The 26036-nt window shown below is 34.8% G+C and overlaps 1 protein-coding gene and 1 long non-coding RNA gene across 8 annotated transcripts in view; one reads left to right on the forward strand and one right to left on the reverse strand.

The window, feature by feature from the left end:
- Window positions 1–26036, reverse strand: part of LOC127860017 (diacylglycerol kinase beta-like) — a 157747-nt gene that overhangs the window by 114800 nt on the left and 16911 nt on the right. The window contains exons 2-4 of one of the 6 annotated variants that reach the window (XM_052397714.1): window positions 5982–6094; window positions 4421–4564; window positions 2716–3747 (exon numbers count right to left, since the gene is read on the reverse strand). In XM_052397714.1, coding sequence (XP_052253674.1) covers window positions 2716–2779 — 64 coding nt within the window. In that variant the 5' untranslated portion in view covers window positions 2780–3747; window positions 4421–4564; window positions 5982–6094. Of the gene's footprint in view, window positions 1–2715; window positions 3748–4420; window positions 4565–5726; window positions 6095–11483; window positions 11543–26036 lie in introns of those variants that run through there. The other 5 variants (XM_052397710.1, XM_052397713.1, XM_052397712.1 and 2 more) reach the window with 5 other exon arrangements.
- On the forward strand, window positions 23006–25039 carry LOC127860019 (uncharacterized). Of its 2 annotated transcripts, XR_008039571.1 has the most exons (3): window positions 23006–23539; window positions 23797–23994; window positions 24305–25039. It is a non-coding gene; the product is annotated as an uncharacterized LOC127860019 (long non-coding RNA). The 2 variants fall into 2 exon arrangements; XR_008039570.1 differs by having other exon boundaries at window positions 23006–23994.

Below are 26036 nucleotides of genomic sequence, written 5' to 3' on the forward strand. Positions count from 1 at the left end.
TAGCAAAACAACCCCTGTATAAAGAGTAACTACTCACAAGCTGTGTACTCCTGTTCGACATATAAATGGTAGCTACTGACAAACTGTGTACTCCTTTTAGACATATAATGGGTAGCCACTCACAAACTGTGCACTCCTGTTAGACATATAAAGGGCAGCTACTCACAAACTGTGCACTCCTGTTAGACATATAAAGGGTAGCTTCTGACAAACTGTGTACTCCTGCTAGACATATAAAGGGCAGCTACTCACAAACTGTGCACTCTTTTTAGACATATAATGGGTAGCTACTCACAAACTGAGGACTCCTGTTAAACATATAAAGGGTAGTTACTTACAAACTGTGCACTCCTGTTAGACATATAAAGGGTAGCTACTTACAAGATATGTACTCCTATTTTACATATAAAGGGCAGCTTCATACAAGATGTGTACTCCTGTTAGACATATAATGGGTAGCTACTTAGAAGATGTGTACTCCTGTTAGACATATAAAGGGTAGCTACTCACTAACTGTGTACTCCTGTACGACATATAAAGTGTAGCTACTCACACGATATGTACTCTTATTTTACATATTAAGGGTAGCTACATACAAGATGTGTTTTCCTGTTAGACATATAAAGGGTAGCTACAAACAAGATGTGTACTCCTGTTAGACATATAAAGGGTAGCTACATACAAGGTGTGTACTCTTGTTAGACATATAAAGGGTAGCTACTTACAAGATATGTACCCTAAATCCACGAATATAATACGCCCTCGTGCACAATACGTACCCCCGAGTTTGGTAAAAATTTAGCAGTAAAAAATTGAAAATCCGAGTAAAATACGCACTAAAAAAATCAGTGTCCGAAATCGGCCATTGCCGAAAAAATGTGTCAATATATTTTTGTGTTGTGAAAATAGCAAATCAATTAGGTGTTGTCAACAATCTGTTTCACAGTAATACCCCGGTATATTGATCGGGATGTGTTATAGTGCTGTTGTTATGACAGTTGCATAATAAATATCTCTGTCTATTGTTGATATTACCATTGATTGTTACCAATAACACACGGGCCCCTTGCTGACATCCAGGTCAAGCAGTCATAATTACAAAAGAAAGAAACAGAGACGCTGTTTTTTGTTTTCACATTTAATTCAATTTGACAATATTCGGGACGATAATAATTATAATAATAATAAAGTAATAAGAAGACAAAATGGTTACTTCCGTTTTTATAGTTGTCTAGATGAATTACTTTTCTGAAGTGTTACAAACTCGATACTTTAATATAACATAAAATACAATTGAACCGCTTGTGTTTTTCATGATCTCTTTAATAAAAATACGCTGCTGTCATTAAGGCTAGTTTGGGAGTAAAAAACAAATTAATTAATTATCACCTTTCAATTTAATTTGGCAATCGGCAGACAGGTGTAATAGACTCTATTCGCATCATAAAACTAATTATTTAATTACCACTCTTTACTTCAGATATGGTAAATATGCGGTAGAAAGATAAATAGTGGTCAGCTAAGAAATATTTATTTACGGGTATTGTCAGTTGTTTTTTTTCATTTGCTAATCTCTTTATACGACTTAGCGTCCAGTCGCTATTTTGTAGGCAGACGACGATATTAACAGTGTATTCAAAGTATACAGTGTCTGCGCATGAATGACCCAACATTATCTCCTCCCGTTCTCACGTTTCATTTGACAACGTATTTCATGTGTAAGTTAGCTCAATGTTGATTGGCCAGCTACCATGCGCACTTCAATAACAATAAGGTCAAGCGAGTCTCATAATCGGGTGCAGACCGGATGTTTCATAATCAGGTACAGACCGGGTTTCGTTTACTGTTCCAATTGCGAACACTTTCATTTAAACAAAGAGACAAATATAGAAAACCAGTCCGATATAAATGGCGGATGTTTTCAATGAAATTTTACTAGATTTTCGCATTTTCACAAATAAGATTTTTATTGAGCCAAATTCTCAATATTTTCACAAATGACTCAAATGGCAAACAACAGCGCGAGCCCTGTTGCACCCCTTTGATGTAATGGTGTAGTTCAAAATGGCTGCCACAAAGCGAATAACAGCGATTAAGTTGAAAATTTGCACAGGAAAAATGTTGTTCTGCTCTAAACTCGTATATTATACGCACCCCTTACTTGAAGAAAAAATCGGCAGATAAAAAAGTGCGTATTATATTCGTAGATTTACGGTACTCCTATTTTACATATAAAGGGTAGCTACATACAAGATGTGTTCTCCTGTTAGACATATAAAGGGTAGCTATATACAAGATGTGTATGTTAGACATATAAAGGGTAGCTACCAGTATATGCAAGATGTGTACTCCTGTTAGAGTAGGGTAGCTACTTACAAGATGTGTACTTGTGTTAGACATACTGGGTAGCTACTCACAAATTGTGAACTACTTATATATACATATAAAGGGTAGCTACTTACAAGATGTGTACTCTTGTTAGACATATAAAAAGTAGCTACATACAAGATATGCCATTCTGTTAGACATATAAAGGGTAGCTACATACAAGATGTGTACTCCAGTTAGACATATAAAGGGTAGCTACATACATGTACTTCTGTTAGACATACATATAAAGAGAAGCTACATACAAAATGTGTAAGTTAGACATATAAAGCGTAGCTACATTCAAGATATGGCACCCTGTTAGAAATATAAAGGGTAGCTACTTACAAGATGTGTACTCCTGCAGCTGGTGGAACTCTGTAGGGCTCAACTTCTGCCAGTGGAACGCCATTCTGACGTCAGTAAGTTGTCAAACTATGTTGAATTTGGATACACTGAGGTCCATCCAAATAAAGTACATGACGGTTGCATACCATAACTCATTGAATCTTTCATTTAGTATTTTAAAGTTTTCTTTGGCTCTATCTGATTAAAAGTGTTGTTTCTACATCCATTTTTTTTCATGCAGTATTGCACAATAATTTTTAAGCTTATCAGTTATAAGCAATATAATACAAAAAAGTTACAAGTATGTACATGTATGTTTTATCACAATGTCCATTTCATTTCAGTTCTTTCACTTAATTCTGCAACAGCGCACATCTGTACATTCATAAATAAACATGTAATACTCCACTTTATCATTGATGTTTCATTCACCTTCAACCGCTTTTCACTGTGTAATACTAATTGGGTACAGAAACCAATTTCAAATTAATGATATTCAGTCTTTCCTCCACTGCCGTTCATTTCAAAATAGCCAGTATCAAATAATCACAAATCTGAATCCACAGCTCTATCAAACAGCAAAAACATTTGTTAAGTCTCCAATAATGGCAAACATGCTATTCCACATCCTGGTGAACATGTTCATCCACAGTAACATACAGTCATCTTTGTGACAACATAGCAAACAAATTCTCCACTCAAATACTTTGAGTTTAAAGGGAAATAAATTAATACACTATCATTACTGCAACTTCAATACAGCTACAGTTTTCTACTCAGGCTGACAATGTTCTGTTATATATAGAGAAATCTTTTCAGTTGCTATGGCAACCAGCCCATTTGTCTCTGATGTCTTATTGAGGCACCATGACCGATATAACTGCTTATGCCAGTATTAGGTTTGTCTTGTCATCCGTGCACTGCTCCACAAGAGGGTAACCTGTTAAGGGGCTCATGGGAAGAGTTTCTACCCCAGATTGCAGGACTGCATCAACACTATGTAGCCTGTGAGGGTCCTTCAACAAGGGGCACCTGTGAACAACACAATTTCAAATGTAGTGCTGATGATAAACCCATTTATGCCTAGTGGACTCTCCCATTGTTCTAAATTGGATCAATTTATTTCCAACATAAGGGATGTCTAGTATATTTATTTATTCCTTTAAGCAAACAGCGCAGACCCTGATAAGACGCCGCATCATGCGGCTTTTCATCTGGGTCTATGCTGTTTGCCAAGGCCTTTTTTCTAGACGCTAGGCATAAATGGATTAATAAACAAAGACTTTCCCACATATGTGCAAGATTGAACAGGCAGATCTTACCAATTAAGTTTAGATTTTAAATCTTTGAAACTATACAGATGTAACTATGGCAATATGACACCATTATATGAAACAAATTAATGCAAAATTATGATGTTGATTAGTAATGAAAATATACCACTACAAAATACTGTACAGTTATCAATTAAATGAAATTTAAATTAAGAACTTTTAGTAACAGTGTTTTTATTTATAGAAATAGCCAGTCACCTTAAGATTTTGTATTTGCAATTATTGGCAAATCCCTTTCATAATTATACTAGGGATCATATGCATTTAGGTTATGTTGGCCCTAGACCATTGTGTTCCATAATGACTTATTAAAAATCACTTGCTTAGAACTGGCTTGCTAAATGTTCCTTTGTCTGCATAAAAGTCCTCACTTTCCATACACAGCGACTGCGTACAGTATACGCTCCCTCCTCCTGATATGTGTCTGATAATTCACTATAAAGATCCCCCATAAGGCACATAATGGCTTACACAATGCACACGTTTGGTGGCCCCATGGCAGTAGAGGTGCCAACCTGCATGAAACAGTGATGTGTGAATAACCCCAGTGTGTCACTATAGATATAGTGGCAGTGGTTTTGCATAATGTTTTTTGCTTTGTTGCACTACAAGTCTACAACCTCCTATCATGTCTTTAGTGCACTTCCCCATGATACATTTGCGATTTTAGAGACTGATTAGATCAACAAGATGTTATCCTCATGGAAATAATGCCTTGGCTGCATAATAATTAATTGAAATTCATAAGGTCACATAATAAAATTTTCAGTACAAAGTTTCCATATTGTTTTACATTCAATGTTATAGCGCATATACAGCAATTATGGGACCTAAATCCTACATTCATAAACAAGTCTATTGAAGTTTATTGTATAGAAAAATTGTAGTTAAAATCTAGAATGGATAATATTTGAATATACATAATGGGTATAGAAAAAATGCTGTTTTATTTATGCCAATACTGTCAGTGGCATATCCATTAATTTTTTGTAGTAAAAAAAAAATTAACATTCTTAAGAAAACTTTATACAGGTTTGAGGCATCACAACTAACTCTGAAGATCATAGTAAACATTCAAAAACACATTTTCAGAAATGAACCAATTTCAGATACAACACCATTTTTGAATAAATTACTTTAAAAATAAACAGTGCAATCTGCAGTTCTCAAGATTGAAGTTATTATGATCCCTGAATTACACATTGAAGTTATTATGATCCCTGAATTACACATTGAAGTTATTATGATCCCTGAATTACACATTGAAGTTATTTTAACAGAACACGAATTTAATTACAAAAATGGACGCATAATATATCTTATGATTATTTAAGCATTTTTTTAAACTATAGTGTGGAAATAACAATAATTGTGTCTCCATTTTGATGTTGTTGATCATGATGGACAAGTTTATTGCAAAATGCTTCTTGTCCAAACAAATTCTCAGAAATTCCCTATATATTTGTTTCATTTAATAATAATAGAAACACAGTGTTTTCAAATGAGTAAATTGTAAATTCCAAGTTAATTATAAACTGTTGACTTTAACATCACTTTGAGTTTTAGACGCAAACAATTTACTTGTGTACATGTACAAGTAGACAACAGAAATTGCCTTGTCCAAGTCACACATGGAATTAAACAAAAAAGCTAGAAATTCCAAAACAGAATACTTACACATGCACACAAATATATGCTGTATTCCAATAAGATTTATAAAGCAGCATTAAGACAAGAGTGGTCCATCATTGTTTAACCATACAATGTCCTTCACTGACTAAGATGTACGGCTGACTGACAAGTACCAGACACTGGAGGCTTGTTGGAATTCTTTTGCCCTTTTCCTGCTTCCCATCAAGATTTCACCTTGTTATCAAAGGCGAAGACCAACAGGTATACCTGCTAACAATTATGAAAGTTAATGATCTTAACTGATTATGCTTTTTCCTGGCAGCAGGTATCAAGTCTGACCAGCTGGATGAGGTGTATTTGATTGACAACTGTTTACTGATCCTTCTGCCCTGCACACAGACTCACACAGAAATCTGCAAATAAAAAGCGAAAGCAGTTGATATGAGTCTTGTTCTGAGAAAACTGTGAATAATGCATGTGCGTAAAGTGTTGTCCCAGATTAGCCTGCGCAGTCCGCACAGGGACGACACTTTTCGCTTTGATGACATTTTTTGTTTAAATGAAGTCTCTTGTTAGCAAAAAAATTTTTAAGGCGGAGAGTGCTGTACCTGATTAGCCTGTGCGGACTGCACAGGCTAATTTGGGACGACACTATATTTACATGCATTATGCCCAGTTTTCTCAGAACAAGACACATATGCTTTGAGTTATAATATAGTGTGTTATATACATATAAAGGACTAATAAGTTCTGTGTCAGCACTTAGGTCCGCCACTATTCCCTTTCAATGGCTTATAAGCCCCTCATGCCCTTTATCTTATTGCTTATTTGTGTAGACCTTGGAACATTCTATACATAGATGGTGACGTCACTACGATATTGTCAGCCTTATACTAAGACGCATCACATTCCCCTGGTCTGGGGAATTATGCCTCCGCCACTGTAGTTCTGCGTAGGAATGAAAATGTTAATAATGAAAGAAAACTCGTTTTTTATTGTGTTTAAAACTGAATGTTGTTTAAAGAAATGTTATTTAAATATGTTTAAATGTGATTTTCACGAATACCTGACCTACTTTCACTTTTCACTCGTAAAAGAAGTGCTACCCACAATTCCTTTCGCGTTAGTACGCAGGTCAGTCAGACCGGTCAGTGTAAACAATGGACCTTGGAATGGATGCCAATTGGTGACACAATGATGACATCAGCTGTCAGTCCAAAACCAAGCCTTTTGCTCTTGTACCAATTAATTGTATTTCCCTTTTAGGCCTTCACTGGGGCCTTTGTTTTGAAAAATCATTGGATACCAATTAGTGGCAAACTGATATTAGCAGATGAAGTTTAAATGATAGGTTTGTGTTCCGGTTCAATAGCAATATGTAATTTTTGTGTCAAAAAAAGCTTGAAAGAAGCGTTTATAAGCCTAAATTGTCTTAAATTAACAGCTAATTAAGCTCAGATGTTCAATTGCAAACAGAACAACAACCTAAAAGTCACATGATAAGGATACACATCAGCATTAATGGGAGTGAAATTTGTTACATTCATCTTTTTTTTCTTGATCCTTGAAAGATGTTGGAAAAGGATTTACGTTCCCAATATGGTCAGTGCTTTTACAGTGTTCAATTAACAACAAATAACCATGGGATCCATATTTCACCTTTTTTTAATGGATGATGGAAGACACTTTATATATACATACATATAGAGTTCTTGTACTGCTTATGAAATATGCCACAGAATCATACTCCCATAAAACCAATTAAAAAAGTTTTTTTTACACAAATGACCCCTTTGACAATTGGATCTGCAGAAATCACACGCCAGAGCTAGAAGCACATTATTTTTGTTTTATTTGCTTGCCCCACTTCAAATTTCTTCATTTATATTCTGTAGTATTTATGCAGGATTCTAAGGAAACTATCTGAGTCGTTTTCTGAGAAAACTGGGCATAATGCATGTGCATAAAGTGTCGTCCCAGATTAGCCTGTGCAGTCCGCAGGGACGACACTTTTGGCCTAAATTGGATTTTTGCTAAGGAGAGACTTCATTAAAACGAAAAATATCATAAAAGCGGAAAGTGTCGTCCCTGATTAGCCTGTGCGGACTGCACAGGCTAATCTGAGACGCCACTTAACCCACATGCATTATGCCCAGTTTTCTCAGAACACAACTCATGTTTTCCATTGACCATAATTCAACAGCATCCCCTAACAATGACATTAGAGAGAAGTGGATTTGGAAAAGGCTATATCTCATGAAGCAAATAATAAATCACAGCCTTCACGATAACTTAACAATTCACGTAAATCAAATTTAACTGGCATCATGATATAGTCCCTTGGAGACAGTGGAAGAGTCATGTTTTTTGGAAATAGCACAAAAGTAATGTTCATATTTCAAAAATATAGCTAGTGATATAACATTTTAAAGTTACAAACATTTCTCAGACTTACACATAAGTGCTGTATTTTGTACAGATTTTTCCGTGGCCTACATGCTTTATGCTATACTCACCCCAGGAAACCCGATACCTTGCGGGTCGTGTAATACCATAGGGGACAGTGCTGTGCATTTTTGCATGAACTTACATAGGGTAAGTAAATTTGAAAAATTAATTTTTTTTAAGTCCAATTTGAAACAACTGTGTATAAACATTGATAACAAAGGTATTGGCCTACATGTAGAGAAAATCCTGACAAATTTTCTTAAAAAATGAGCGAAATGTGGCTCCCTGAAGTAGAAGATCGGGCAAAACGGGCTAAATTGAGGCATTTAGGGGAGAAAAAACTGCTTTAATTTGCAAGTCACTACAATAATTAAAGGATTTATAAAAACTTTCACATGTCTGCCATAACCTCTCAGCATGGTTTCTCCTGAAAACTATTTATTGTGGAGAAATTTGCGTTTTTAATGACCATGTTGGGAAAACAATGATACCATCTGGGGAAGACCAGGAAACCATATGTGGGCAGTGACTTTATAATTCTTTTTCAGCCATTTTGTTGCAATTTTTTTGTTTTTTAGAGTCCTACAGTAAGTGTATGTGGGCACATATGCATTCAATTGCACTTTTAATGCCTTATATATGATCAATAGTGACTTTTCAACATTCTCGAGTTTTATTTCTTTTTACCAACACTATTTTGGAAAATATAAAGAAAGACTTGACTGCTTTGTCGCATACATTAATTGGTTAGGTACATAAAAATGATGTCTTAATAAGTGTATATCAGGGGTAATAATTAAGTGTATATGGGGTTTTTATGTAAAATATTTATGTTGCGTGTTCTGAGATTTTGGTGCTAATTCGGCAAGTGTCATGATGAGAAAAACTCGTTAGAAATGAAGTCACTAAACTTGCGCTTAATTTTGTTTAGATTGCCTTAAGTTTTCTGTGATTTTACTGTTAAGCGTATTTAAGTAACATTAAAATCGGCACAGACTGGCCTTGGAAAGAATTATCTATCCAACAAAATAATAGTTGATTTTGACCTTTTAATTTCAATTAGCTGACTTGTTACTCCCCTTTTAACGAATTTGGGCATTGCTAGTTTATAGGCGCAAACAAGACTTCAATACATGACGTTGATACCGATTTTATACATTTAACCACACAAAGTACAGTTCAATGATTAAAAGGATAACACTTACCTTGTTCACAGACTAGTTTAATCATTGTTATAAATTCTTGAAGGATATTTGCTGGAAAACTTTACAGATAAGTTATTAAATGATTAAACTTTTAGTCATTTGTTAAAACAAAATGTTTTTGTTATTTTAAGTGTTTAAATTTTAATGTAGTTCTCTATGTGTTCGATAACTGGTTCGTCCACCATATTGTCAATAATAACTGCAAGGGGAGTTAGACAGTATAGATCGATAGATCGATCGATAGATTGATAGATAGATAGATAGATAGATAGATAGATAGATAGATAGATAGATAGATAGATAGATAGATAGATAGATAGATAGATAGATAGATAGATAGAAAGATTAGATAGATAGATAGATAGATAGATAGATAGATAGATAGATAGATAGATAGATAGATAGATAGATAGATAGATAGATAGATAGATAGATATCTGACCTTTTTGAGAAGAAGTTTGATAAGTTATTATAATACCACACCGCCAGAAAACACTAAGCATGTTTGCTAAATGCATGTGATATATTAAGAGGATGAAAAGGAACACTGTACAAAAGCAACTTTTCCTGTCTATCCCACTTGTAGATGTAATAATGCAAGTTGCCAACAATAATGGGACTAATAAAAGCTCATATTACAGCTAGTTGCTGTAACAAATTTACAATCACAACCAGTCTTTGATTTTGTGCAATGACAATGATATATTTTTGAGTAACAATAGCTCTCATGTTGACATAATATGTTTGAATGTTGAAGACCTTTTACCTATATTCACTTTATTACAGTATGCATTTTAAATAATTTATATTCCATTCAACCTGTGATCATAACGGTATGTGTTGCGCAAAATTCATTGATGCATCTACATATGAGGTTTTTAGAACCCAGGAAGGGCCATTATGTAATATATGTTTCTTTATAGAGAACACAGTGACCTTTGACATAATGGCCAAATAATGTAGTGAGATAATGTAACTCATTTAGGTTAGGTGTATCTACATAGGAAGTCTGAAGATTGCTGATGGAAGCATTTTTGTTCTGAAGACAATATTTAAGGTTTTTTATTAGAGGTTGAATTGGCATTGACATTTGACTTTGTGATCTGACAATGGATTTGACCTGTAAAACTCATTGTGGTGCATCAATATATGAATGTTGACGGCTGTATGTGGAAGCACTTCCATTATACAGTCTATGATAAAGTTTTCTATAAGAGATTTAAGTGACCTTGACCTATGACCTAGTGACCTAAAAGACGGTGGGGTGTATATATAACGCTAATAAGGTTGCATCAAAATATGAAGTTTGAATGTTGTAAGTTCATTTGTTCAAAATTTATTTCATGAAAATAAATCGGGCTGACAAACGGACAAAAAGTCAGGATGGACGTAACATACTGGGACAGGGACGGGCGGGACAAACTGATTCCTATATAGCTTTATAGCCCCCCCCCCAAACAGACTTTGTGGCGGTATAATAATGTGGGTGGGGGGGGGAGGGGGGCAACACTAGCACTGTTATAGCTTTTATACATATCTAAAATGGACATTGAATAACCACATTATATATAAGACAAAGGATTCACGTTTCTGAAATGATGTTGGATGAAAGCCAAATAATATCATTGAATGTATTAAAAAGCATTAAAAGTACATTTGTATGCATATGTGCCCACATACACTTACTAGTCTATAGGCCTCTACAAAGCAAAGAAATTGCATTAAAATGGCTGAAAATTAGGTTTTTTGTCACGAAAATGAAATTATATAGTCACTGCCCACATATGGTTTCCTGGTCTTCCCCAGATGGTATCAATGTTTTCCCAACATGATCATTAAAAACGCACATTTCTCCACAATAATTAGTTTTCTGGAGAAACCCTGCTGAGAGGTTATGGCAGACATGTGAAAGTTTGTATAAATCCTTTAAGAATGGTAGTGGCTTGCAAATTAAAGCAGTTTTTTCTCCCCTAAATGCCTGAACATGGCCCGTTTTGCCCGATCTTCTACTTCAGGGAGACACATTACGCTCATTTTTTAAAGACAATTTGTCAGGATTTTTTCTACATGTAGGCCAATACCTTTGTTATCAATGTTAATACACAGTTGTTTCAAATTGGACTTTGAAAAAAAAAATCAATTTACTTACCCCATGTAAGTTCATGCCAAAATGCACAGCACTGTCCCCTATGGTATAACACGACCCTCTTCCTGGGGTGATACTACGTAAAAAAAATGTCCATTTTAGATTATATTTTAAGATTAAAAAAAACTTTTTTAAGACAAGACAGAGCGTTTTTTTTAATGGGTAAGACAGCTATGTTGAATAAAAACCCACACAATTTCTCAGAAATGTGTGTATATGATTCAGTTTTGAATTGTTTATGAATCATGAATAACCCACAGAACACCATTTCTCTACATTAAAAAAGTGCAAAAACACAGATAAAACTTCAAATTGAATTCATTAGTCCACTTCAAATATGAGAGAAAAGTGGGGAGTGGATGTGTGTGTCGTAAAAACTGATGCAAGGGTTCTCTTCTCTCAATCTGATCTCTCTTGATCTTTTCCTATAATATGCAGGGCAACAATAAACAGTGGCACTCAATCTTGGTTCCTTGTACTTCCAATACTTAAATTTTAAGAGCTGGCTTAGTTTACCTTGTTTGTGGACAACATGATGACAGCAACATTATTTTAGAATAACTTGATGAGATGATTCTGAAAAATTATGTTTGCCACATGCTTACATGTGGTATATTATAATCATACAGGTTTAAACAATAAAATCAAAATAGCAGCTTATAAAAGGCCATACTTTACCTGTACATAATCTTTACATTTTCTTTCTATTTCTGTTAGTATTATGAGTATAAGCCACACTCTACTATCACAGTGTTTTTTTTCACAAATAGGGGAATGGTGGCGGTGCCCGTCCAAAGGGGAAAAACGCGTCGTTGTTTAGAACAAGAGGGCCAAGATAGCCCTAGTTCACTCACCTGAGAGGAGTCGGTTCATTAAATCTTTACCAAATGTAAAACTTGACCTAGATATTGTCCAGACAAACATCCTTGTCAAGTTTCATCATTATTTCATCTGCGAGTCATATTCAATGTACCTATAAAGTTTCATGATCCTAGGCGCATTAGCATTCTGAGTTATCATCCGGCAACCATTTTTCTAAGTTGAGTCACCATGACCTTGACAGCCATTGTGTGAATACGTTTTTTGGCACTGTGACCTTGACCTTTGACCTAGTGACCTGATAATCAATAGGGGTCATTTGCGAGTCATGATCAATATAACTATGAAGTTTCATAACCTAGGCATAAGCGTTCTTGAGTTATCATCCAGAAACCATTTTACTATTTCAGGTAACGTGACCTTGACCTTTGACCTCGTGACCTGAAAATCAATAGGGGTCATCTTCGAGTCATGATCAATGTACCTATGAAGTTTCATGATCCTAGGCATAAGCGCTCTTGAGTTATCATCTGGAAACCATTTTACTATTTCAGGTCACCGTGACCTTGACCTTTGACCTAGTGACCTGAAAATCAATAGGGGTCATCTACGAGTCATGATCAATGTACCTATGAAGTTTCATGATCCTAGGCCTAAGCGTTCTTGAGTTATCATCCGGAAACCATTTTACTATTTCGGGTTATCATAACCTTGAGCTTTGACCTAGTGACCTGAAAATCAATAGGGGTAATCTGTGAGTCACAATCAATGTATCTATGAAGTTTCATGATCCTAGGCATAAGCGTTCTTGAGTTATCATCCGGAAACCATTTTACTACTTTAGGTCACCGTGACCTTGACCTTTGACCTAGCGAACTGAAAATCAATAGGGGTCATCTGAGAGTCATGAACAATGTATCTATGAAGTTTCATGATCCTAGGCTTAAGCGTTCTTGAGTTATCATCCGGAAACCATTTTACTACTTCGGGTCATCATGACCTTGACCTTTGACCTAGTGACCTGAAAATAAATAGGGGTCATCTGCGAGTCATGATCAATGTACCTATGAAGTTTCATGATCTTTGGCATAAGCGCTCTTGAGTTATCATCCGGAAACCATCTGGTGGACGGACGGACCGACATGTGCAAAACAATATACCCCCTCTTCTTCGAAAGGGGGAGGGGGGCATAATGAGAAAACTGCCCCCCTTCCAGCAGCCAGGTTATTAAACTGACCGGAACCATTTTTTAACTCAACTCTCATATCAAGGAAACAAATGTTCTGTGCAAATTTCATGAAAATTGGGCCAAAAATGTGACTTCTACTGTGTTCACATGTTTTCACTACAGTACACTCCACGCGTTTTCCCCAATTTCCCTCCATACTCCGCGGTGATTGACCTGGAGGGAGATTAAGAAAATCCCGCCAGACGCGGCGTTTGCATGAATTTGGACGAGGCGGTTAATGATTGGCAAAACTGATAAGCCGACGCCGCGGCCCTCGGCGTTGGCAACGCGGGGGAAACTCCGCGTTTTACGAGATAACGATCAATTTAATTTTGTTTGACTTCCTGATTTTCAAATAAAATTACATTTATTACAAGTACATACATGTACATGTAGTATAATATTTACAATTAAAAAAAAAAAACAAGATAGATCGATCCCGACGTGGTTGTAGAAGTAGGCGTTGTTGTATAGAAAACTCGTTGATTTACGACAAACAAAACGTCGTCTTTTAACTAATACTTACCAATTAATATAAACACAGTTTGCAACATTGTTTTTATTTTGATAATTTAATACAAAGTTTTCATGTTAGCAGGTGATTTTCTATACTGAACATGTAAACAAATGACCAAGGACACTAAAAATCTTGCAAATCTGTTTGAATTGACAGTTTGACGTAATCAAAGAAAAGCCACTTCCTGTCTAAAGGCATAACTTACTCAAGTAATCACGTTCAACGAATGCATAAGGAATGGTTTTAATTGTCGGAACAAAGTCAATTCTCTGCTCGCTAATGCATTTATTTTCTCTTTGAAGTTAGGTTATTCCATTGATTGCTAAAAGAAGTTGGTAACTATTGAGTTGATAGTTGCATTTAATATTCACAGTTGTATTCTTGTTGCGTCGACATTCAAAACAATGTTTACCAGTAATTATGGACCAAATCGGCAGAGTGACATTCACACATGTTAATCCCTTTTGTCAAAACACCGCAGACAGCAGTCTACACAATAGGTCAGTAGACAAGCTTTGCGTGTTTTCATAACGTCAAACACTTAAAATCCAGTTCCGTCCAGATGTCTTCTTTAATCAGTTTACAGCACAATTACTATTAAAATAAATACTCTACTAAAATACTGTAACGATAAAGATTCGGCGTGTATGATTTGAAATTATTTTGGAGGAAATATCAACTTATTCGCAATATAATTTTGATAAAAAATACCAAAGAAACTTTTAACCGAAATCAACAAAATTCAATGTTCTCTGCGCTATTAAGTTTGTATAAAAAAAATCAATACACGCACGCTTTGCAGGAGTATACCTTGTACATTGCAGCATAATTTTTGCGCGCTTTTGTCGGGAAATATACATGATGACTGTATATTGGAAGCATTTGTAAACGTCATGTTAACATTAAAAATCATAGTGTGTTTCGGATTACTTATTATTATTCTCATTTGGAAATTTTACGGAACATTTATTCTTGTCTTATAAGTGTTATGATTTAAATATTAATTTGTCAAATGTCGTATATTCATTCATATTGTAGACGTACCTGTGAATTTAAAAAACTTAATTTAATACGTATTAATTTTCTATACAATTATCTTTTTTATACATGTACTACAGTATTTAAACAATTTATTATGACAATGTTTTTATTTTTTTGGCATGCCCAGTAGCACACTGCTAACGCGGCGTTGCGCGGCGGTCACTGATAGGAACGGAAATTGTCTGCATTTACCGACTAGGCTAAAGTAATACACGCCGCGGGAATTAGCGAACGCGGCGTAACGCCGAGCGTTTTATCGAGTTCACCTCGCTCTCTCAACGCCGCGTGAACACTCGCTAGCAGAAAAAAAACGCGGAGGGAGCGCGTTTTTGGGGGAAAACGCGTGGAGTGTACTGTTTATATATAAAGAGAGAAAAATGCCCCGCCCACTGGCAGCCATGTTTTTTATACCGATTCTGACCATTTTCAAACTTGTCCAAGCTATCAATAAAACCAATGTTTTGACCAACTTTCATGATGATTGGGCAAAAATTGTGATTTCTAGAGTGTTTACAAGGTTTCTCTTTAGCCAAATAGGGAAAACTGCCACTATATACATATAGAGAAAAATGCCCCGCCCACTGGCGGCCATGTTTTTTCACCGATCTCGACCATTTTCGAACTCGTCCGAGACATCAATTGATCCAATGTTTTGACCAACTTTCATAATGATTGGACAGAAATTCAGACTTCTAGAGTGTTTACAAGGTTTCTCTATAGCCAAATAAGGAAAACTGCCCCACCCACTGGCCGCCATGTTTTGCAACGGATCGGAACCACTTTTGAACTCAACCAAGATATCATTAAGACAAACATTTTGACAAAATTACATGAAAATTGGGCATGAAATGTGACTTCTACAGTGTTTACAAGGTTTTTCTTTTTTTTTACCTAGTTTTTGATCCGGCACAACCCAGTTTCGAACTCGGCCGAGATTTCATTGGGACAAAGCTTCTGACCAAGTTTCATGAAGATGGGACAAGAAATGTGGCCTCTTGAGTGTTTACGAGCAAATGTTAATGGACGGACGGACGAAGGGACATACGACGGACAAAGACCGGTCACAAAAGCTCACCTGAGCAATCAGGTGAGCTAAAAGGGGAAAACAAAGAATTCACTCTTTTATATGTTATGATATTTATTTTATGAATACACATGTTTGTATGAATGTAATTAATATTCACAGCTGAATTTCTCTGTCATTTTTCTTAAATACCGTATTTTTCGGGTTATATGTCGCACCGGAATGTAAGACGCATCCCCTTTTTTTAACATTATTTTATTTTTGTCCATACATAAGACGCTCCGGCGTAAACGCGCACATAAATCAACATTAAATATTCCCAAAAATGCAGTCACACATGTTTATCCATTAAATGTTTAATCCTCTTTCGTGTTTTATTTCAGATAGAAAATTCATCTTAAAAACGATGCTGGCATTTGTTCTCTCATGCTCATTGTATTTATATATTTTTTTCCATTAAATTTATTTGAACGTATTAATTTAAACAAAAACGTCATTCAGAACAATGTATTACTGGTAATATTTGACCCTATCCGCAAGCCGTTGCATTCGCACATTTGTATCTGTTTTGTCAAAACATCGCAGTGTAAACACTGCTGATCATGTTTTCACAATAACCAAAATTAAATCTAGTCTTGACCAGATTTTCCTGTAAATCAGTACACAGAACATTTTCTGTTTCAATAATAAACTAACTAAATGAGCGTAACGACAAAGATACAGCATTCTCTTCTCTACACAGTTTTTCTTCAACAGTGTATACACCCACGCTAATTTTCGCGCGCTTTCTAACAGATAAAAGAAAGAAAAGTACATGAGCTATAGATATAACTAGCGTAAACATGGCGTTAGCAATAAAATTGGAAATACGAATTTAAATATGCGCATTTGATAATACAAAAAAAACAAAATAAAAAACAATTATTATGTAATAAACTGCATTTAGGCTATAAATGCAGCATTTGCTGTTTCATAAAAAATAAATGTACCATTTTATTAAAATAGTATAGTGATGTTTGTTTGTTTTAATGTGTATTGTTTGCAAAACTTTTGTAGCATAAAGTATACCGGCATTCTCAAATTGGTAACACGAGCATTTTTATGATGAATATTATAATGAGGCCTGTTATGAGAAGGGCTAATATTCTTATCATGATAATCTTAATACAAGTGTGCAGACGTGTGGTGTACCAGGCTTACCAATAAACGCTTTTAATCCACACTGGGGACATCGTCTCCCATGGAGAGATTATGTTCGTTCATCTATCGCAGATGGTTAAAGGGTATTTGAGATCTCAGGTTTGCAGACATGTGGTATCGCAGATCATAAACGCTTGTAATGCACACTGGGGACATCGCCGACGGATTCACCGATGTCGACGACCATTGCGAATAAATGATGTGAATTTTTATTGTGCCATATCTGATTGTATACTTATTGTTGTATACCTGCTTCTCATTGATATTGTGTTTGTTTGTTGTACTTTGTTATTTTTTGTTTCAAATTGTTGTAAAAATCGTAAGGTTAGCTTGTAAAATAAATTTAGCAGACGACTACTTTTTTTGTTGCGTTGTTTTATTTACGTTACTGTGCTGTATAGTACCCCAATAGTATCGTTAGTAGTGTGTAACTGACTAAAATATCATTAGTAGTGTGTAACCGACTATGTGTAAAATAAAATTGTGTTACAAAAACAGTGAAACAAATTACTGGCAATTAATGGTTATCAAACTTGCGGATTTTTGCAATTCTGACTTAAAAATTTGACATTCTGACTTTGGAAAAATCGATTTTGTACATACATAAGAAGCTCCAGGGAATACGACACATGTTACTTTCGCCTGTAAAAAAGTCTCGACTTATACCCCTAAAAATACGGTATATATCAATGATTTTTTCAACATTAGTTTCAAACAGTTCAACCTTCATGCACAGTCTCAGTTTTCCTAGTCATTTTGGGTCTAATTGTGATTCTTTAATCGATAAAATGGCAAATTTGAGCATTTTTTTATCAATAAAATGGACCAAAGTGGAATGTTTTTATCAACAAATATTAACACAATATAGATACTTCAGGCCTATTCCTGGCCATTTTTGGAAAAAAATGCAATTTATATGAAAAGTCCACTGATTTGGGAAAATATAATTTAATATAACTCTTTATAGTAATTCAAAAACATATTTTCTTGAGGGGATTTTTTCTACAAAAATAGGGGAAAAATGTATACTCTTTTTTGAGGGGAATGGGGCCGAATATCGGCCCCGAAATAGCCATAAAAAAACACTGTATTAAAAACCACTCTAGTCTCTAAGGTGTTTACATTTGATTTTTTATCTTAAAAGACAATGCATGATATGTATTTTTCATTCACAATTCATTATAAGCCCCGGGTCCACTTTCTCCAACCAAGCCTCATATTTAATCATTGTAATTTAAGTCTTTTATATAATCAGTCTAGCAGCTAATTAATCAAGTTTCTATCACCTGTTAGTTCATTATAGGGTAGCTATGGTAACCATGTATGGTGTCATTTTTAAAGACTTATTCATTATGAGCAGTCCTTGTAACATAACAAAGCTTGTCACAAAACCCTACGTCACACTCTGTAGGAGGTTCATGTTAACCCATTTGAGCAGAGTGGACTCTCCCATCCTTCTAAATTGTTTCAATTTATTTCCAAAATTAGAGATGTCTAGTATATTTATTTCTTCATTTAGAATATTTCTTACAGAAATTCCTGAAAGCAAACAGCGCAGAACCAGATGAGACGCCGCATCATGCAGCGTCTCATCTTGGTCTACGCTGTTTGCCAAGGCCTTTTTTCAAGACGCTAGGCATAAATGGGTTAATTTACAATTAAAAGTATACAACAGTGTAAATAAGAGATGTGTTTGTCAGAAACACAATGCCCCCTACTGCGCCGCATTGAAATACAATTTCTATTTATCATTTGGCAGGTATAGAAATCATCTCACTTTAAAGGTTATTACTTCCCTTGAATTTTGTCCAATCCAACCGGGGGGGGGGGGGGGGGGGGGGGGGGGGGGGTCTCACAGTCAATTTTGACCATGTCAGATATCACTGACAACAAAGGCCTGTGGTTTAAAAGAGATCATAGCCAAAGTTGATCATGTATCTATGGACACAAGTCCACAGGTATGTAATGAACATCAAAGAAATTATAATTATATCATTCACAAAAAAAATGAAAAATCAATCATTTGGGTTATAAATAATCAAAATAATAAATCTGTACAGTAACTGTGAAAAGAACTTCAATTCTTGGTAAGGAAATATATGAGATTTATTATTATATAAATTACTTCCCTTGAAAATAATTGTCTGTAACAAATCTCTTTTTTTAGTAGCAAATAATTAAAAGCAACTAACATGACTGTAGATTCACCACTCAAAATGTGCAGCTCCATGAGATACACATGCATGCCAAATAATAAAGTGGCTATGATCAATATTGAATAATTTTCTTCCTTTTTAAAGCTTATTACTTCCCTTAAATCTGTATTTTTACCGTAGACCGTAAAGGATGACCTTCACCTTGACCTTTTACCACAATGTGTTTGTCAGAAACACAATGCCGCCTATTGCGCCGCTTTGATTTATTTAACAACAAGGGCTGTTTGTAAAACATGCATGCCCCCCATATTGGCTGTCCGTTGTAGTGGCAGCCATTGTGTGAATACGATTTTTGTCACTGTGACCTTGACCTTTGACCTATTGACCTGAAAATCAATAGGGGTCATCTGCGAGTCACGATCAATGTACCTTTGAAGTGTCATGATCCTAGGCATAAGCGTTTTTGAGTTATCATCCGAAAATCATTTTACTATTTCGGGTCACCGTGACCTTGACCTTTGACCTTGTGACCTCATAATCAACAGGGGTCATCTGCAAGTCATGATCAATCTACCTATGAAGTTTCATGATCCTAGGCGTATGCGTTCTCGAGTTATCATCCGAAAACTATTTTACTATTTTGGGTCACCGTGACCTTAACCTTTGACCTAGTGACCTCAACATCAATAGAGGTCATCTGCGAGTTATGATCAATCTACCCATGAAGTTTCATGATCCTAGGCGTATGCGTTCTTGAGTTATCATCCGGAAACCATTTTACTATTTCGGGTCACCTTGAACTTGACCTTTGACCTAGTTACCTCAAAATCAATAGGGGTCATCTGCAGGTCATGATCAATCTACCCATGAAGTTTCATGATCCTAGGCGTATGTGTTCTTGAGTTATCATTCAAAAACCATTTTACTATTTCAGGTCAACGTGACCTTGACCTTTGACCTAGTGACCTCAAAATCAATAGGGGTCATCTGCGAGTCATGATCAATGTACCTATTAAGTTTCATGATCCTAGGCCCAAGCATTCTTGATTTATCGTCTGACAACCACCTGGTGGACGGACCGACAGACCGACCGACCGACCGACATGAGCAAAGCAATATATCCCCTCTTCTTCGAAGGGGGGCATAAAAATATATATGTGGGCAGGTCAGATAACTACGTCCATTTGAGGCTTTTTACTTCCCTTGACTTGGTTTTTTCGACCCTAGACCTTGAAGGATGATGTTCACCTTGAAATTTTACCACTCAAAATGTGCAGCTCCATGAGATACACATGCATGCCAAATATCAAGGTGCTATCTTCAATATTTAAAAAGTTATGTCCAATGTTAAAGTTTTTTTCGGACGGACGGACAGACTGACATTCTGACTGACAGACAGTTCAACTGCTATATGCCACCCTACCGGGGACATAACAAGCCATTATTGAAATAATTCATGACCTCTTATCAGTGTTCTCCGAAAGAATTTGAGTAACCAGTTATATTTTCAAAGTAGCCGGCAACTAAGCAATAAGTATTTGTGCCCTTTTAATTGATACTTTTGGAAAAAATAGCCGGCATCTAGATTGAATGTAACCGGTGATATCGCCGGCTGCCGGTTCTTCCAGAGAACACTGCTCTTACCTTGAATTGTACCCTTGACCTTTACATATAGGAGCATAAGAATCATACATCAGGCATCTTTTATTCATTGTGAGAAAAATAATTAAACAAGAGCACCCGCCTTGCAGGTGCAGACGGCTCATCTATTTATATTTTTAGAGGTGAAGGGACCTATCTCAATTTCAATCACAAAGAAGGAAGGGTTGGAGTGGAGAGGGTGTATAGTGTGGGGGTGTGGTCATTTATTACATTATCGTACAAAAATGAAATCTAAAAATAAAGAATTTATGAGATGATTTTTAATTTTTTTTTAAATGGGAAGGGGATTCGGTGGGGGGGCATGGGGGATGGTTTGGGTGGAGTCTATTGTGGTATGTCAGGTAAGAGTTGTTTTGTCAAAGTATCAATAAAATCTAATCATAAATAAAGAAGTTATGGCAATTTTAGCAAAATTTAATAATTTGACCTTGAGAGTCAAGGTCATTCAAAGGTCAAGGTAAAATTCAACTTGCCACTTGCCAGGTACAGTACCCTTATGATAGCATGAAAGTATATGAAGTTTGAAAGCAATAGTCTTGATACTTTAGAAGTAAAGTGGATCTAAACACAAAATTTAACCATATATTCAAAGTTACAAGTCAAAAAGGGCCATAATTCTATGAAAATGACAACCAGAGTTATGCAACTTGTCCTTTACTGTCCCCTTATGATAGTTTTGTGAGTATTCCAAGTATGAAAGCAATATCTATGATACTTTAGGGGTAAAGTGGACCAAAACACAAAACTTAACCAAATTTTCAATTTTCTAAGTATAAAGGGCCGATAATTCCATCAAAATGCCAGTCAGAGTTACATAAATTTGCCTGCACAGTCCCCTTATGATAGTTAGTAAGTGTTGCAAGTATGAAAGCAATAGCTTTGATACTTTAGGAATAGTCTACCTAAACACAAAACTTAACCAAATTTTCAAATTTCTAAGTATAAAAAGGGCACATAATTCTGTCAAAATGCCAGTCAGAGTTACATAACTTTGCATAGACAGTCCCCTTATGATAGTTAGCAAGTGTTTCAAGTATGAAAGCAATAGCTTTGATACTTAAGGAATAAAATGGACCTAAACACAAAACTTAACCAAAATTTTCGATTTTCTAAGTATAAAAAGGGCACATTATTCTGTCAAAATGCATGCCAGAGTTATCTAACTTTGCCTGCCCACCCTTCTCAAAATAAAATACACTTTTTAACAAAATACGCTTTAAAAAGTGTATTTTTTCTGCATTTTTACAGAAAAGTGTATTTTTTCTGCATTTTTTTCATAATTAAGTGCACTAAAGTGCATTTTTTCTGTATTTTCATTTTCTTTAAGTGTATTTTACTGTACTTTAAGTGTATCTTCTGTAGACAAAGTGCATCTTTTTATGCAATAAGTGCATTTTTTCAATGAAGTGCATTTTTTGTGCATATTAGTGTATCTTCTGATTTGCAAAAAAAATATTCTTTCTGTACAAGTGTAGTTTTAGTGCATCTTCATAAAAAAGAGCAACTCTATAGCAAATAACTGAAGTTAAAGGACAGAGATATAGTGTTTAATAGGAGGATTGTACTGAATTCTTTTTTATCTTCACATAATGTTTATGGTCTTATTATTACAATTTGTCTGCTCATAAAATATGTGAATCAGTAGAGCAGCTTTTAAAGGGAAAAGTACAACTAAATCAGGCTGTGGGTAAATAATAAAAAATATTGAAAGTGTCAAAAAAATTATGTGGTCTTGCCAGAATCAATTATATCTTCACAACATAAAAAACAAGTATTTGAACTTTCTTACACTGATATTTAACCCCAATTCAATTAATGTCTACCACATTGACTATTAACATACATTTTAAAAGACAATTTAAAAATTTTATAATATTATATTTATTTCCTAACACCATTCAGTATGTTATATTGAAATATTCACAATTAAATATAATATGCTAAGTGTGCTGTGTATTATTCAATAAATATCAGATAAGATCAGGATCAGATAAGAGATCAATTAGCATCATAAACACTAATCCCTATCAGTGCTCCATCTAGCCAAAACAAAGGGGTGTTTATAGAATTTTGATTGGTTCTGGGACCATCTATTTGAAAACAAACCACTTTTGATTGGTTGGAGCACAGAAAGTTATTTGGAGCACAGGAAGTTATTTTTGTAAACAATTTGGTTTCAGCAACTTAAATTGAGCTAGATTTTTAGGTATAATTCAGCAACATTAATTCTAGTGTCAAATGTCTTGAAATTCTTTCAGCACATGAACTATTGTGTGATGAAAACAATGTGTATTTACTACAATGTGTAAATCAACAATAAGTTTGTTGCAAAGAAGATTCAAAGTGGGTGGTTAAAGTGATCAACAACTGCCGTTTTTGTTTTTTTGGAATGCTGAAGAACAGCTGTAACAGGTTTGTATTTTCATTTCTGCATCTCTTTTTATTTAAATTAATTATGATCATTATCATATTTATGTATTGTCACTGGAAAATGTAACTGGATGAGTAAATGTAATGCAATTTTAAGGAAAAAAACACCATTTGAATTATTATGGCTGTATTTTATGGTTATTGTCATCTTAAAATTTATTTATACCTATTTCTTGTCATTTATGAACAGATTTCTTTCCCCCATATTTAATCAGAACTTTAATATTTTATATTTGAAGGTTAAACCCCAAGGTGAAATTTACATTGATCGGAAGATCCATTGGACAGAATGTGCATCATCGCCTGCCAAAAAAGGGAGCAAAAAGGGGACTACCTGATGTATGGACATGTATACCAGGCCAACTTGAGGGGAACAGGAGTGGGAAACCGTGCCCTGTAGCTTGTCCTTGACCAAGAAAAGATGGATTTGTTGAGAGGTAAAACTATATAATAAAGGTTATTGCAATTCAAAGAAGTCACACTTCCGACCAGTCCACACAGCCAAAGGAGACCACATATATTAGTACATTTATTAACAGTATTTTCTATCAAACGTAATTTCTTTAAATTATTTATGAAAAGCGTTAAGTCACATGTGATCACGAGATTAAAATTGCAAAAATAAACAAACAAAAACAACAAGCCAACAAACTTGTTTTGATTTAAATTTATGATATTTATAGCAACTGTTGAACAAGATTACCATAACAGCAATATTTAACACTTACATTATAAAATATCTTTCAGGACCTGATCTCAAATGAGATCATGCACGAGAAGCGCCTCGCAGACCATGACAGTAGTATTCAGACCTGGTCAGCTGGTGAAGTGCTCTATAAAGGGTTGTTAATGAATGCATTCTTTGTAAGAAACAGTGTATAACAACAAATATAGTGACAGGGGCTAAGCTGCTAAATATTGTCAGCATGTATGCAGTGATTTTCTTTGGAAATTCAAAACAACCTGTACGTACTGGCTCTCAGAAGGGCATGTTTTAGCGCAATAATGAACAAAAAAAGGAAGATCTTAAAAATAAGGTATAGATTTATATAAATTTCATGAATACTGTTCATTTATCATATATTAGGATCCAGAATATGATTGAATTAAATGTACTGCTTTTGTCCATATTAAAAAGGAATTAATGTAATATATAAAAATCTAGTAAATGATAGGGAAAACATTTCAGCTTAAGGAGGGGAAATCTTTAATATTTTTGAAGTGGAAACCACCTGTATTTGGCTGTTAATCAGTTACCGATAATCAGGGGGGAGAAAAATCACTGGTATGAGCTTGATATTTTCAATTGTTAATTCCAGATAGGCAATAGCCCGTTTGAATCCTCTCTTTTATGTAGATATGTAACATTTGTTTTTGTTTTTTAAGGTTTAACATTCTAATAAAAGTGTGTATTTATCTATTGAATTGTACTTTTTGTTTTTTATGTATGTGTTTACACTAACCTTTCATTTAAAGAATGAATGCTGACTTCAAAATGCTGGGATTTTTTTTAAATTTGGTTAATTTTTAAGCATATTAATTTGAAGTGATGAAAAGTACACTTGAGCGTATAATGCGCTTCAAAAATTCACTTCCAACACTTCAAAAAGTGTATCATTTGTATGACTGAAAATGCACTCAAGTGTATTAATGCGCTTAAAAATTCACTTTTAATATTGTAAGGTGTATTATTTGTATGACCGGGAATGCACTCAAGTGTATTAATGCGCTTAAAAAAAATCACTTTCAATTTTGTAAGGTGTATTATTTGTATCAGTGGAAATGCACTCAAGTGTATTAATGCGCTTACAAAAATTCACTTTGAATACTCAATGAAGTGTATTATTTGTATGACTGAAAATGCACTCAAGTGTATTAATGCGCTTAAAAATTCACTTTTAATATTGTAAGGTGTATTATTTGTATGACCGGGAATGCACTCAAGTGTATTAATGCGCTTAAAAAAATTCACTTTCAATTTTGTAAGGTGTATTATTTGTATCAGTGGAAATGCACTCAAGTGTATTAATGCGCTTACAAAAATTCACTTTGAATACTCAATGAAGTGTATTATTTGTATGACTGGAAATGCACTCAAGTGTATTAATGCGCTTAAATAATTTGCTTTTAATTCTGTAATGTGTATTATTTGAATGACTGGAAATGCACTCAAGTGTATAAATGCGCTTTAAAAAATTTACTTTGACCATGAAGTGTATTATTTGTATGTCTTAAAATACACTCAAGTGTATAAATGCACTTAAAAATAAACTTAAGCGCACTTATTATCATAATAAACGCACTTAAGTGTATTATTTCGTGGAAAAAAAATACACTTAAATGTATAAACACACTAGTAAAAAGTGTTTTTTTTTAACAGATTAAAATGCACTTGTTAGGCAAAAAATACGGTGCCAATAACATGCGCATTAAATGCGCATTTAATGTGCATTTAATGCGCATTAAATGCGCATTTAGT

The sequence above is a fragment of the Dreissena polymorpha genome, chromosome 15 (assembly GCF_020536995.1).
Source record: "Dreissena polymorpha isolate Duluth1 chromosome 15, UMN_Dpol_1.0, whole genome shotgun sequence".
Lineage (NCBI taxonomy): Eukaryota > Metazoa > Mollusca > Bivalvia > Myida > Dreissenidae > Dreissena > Dreissena polymorpha.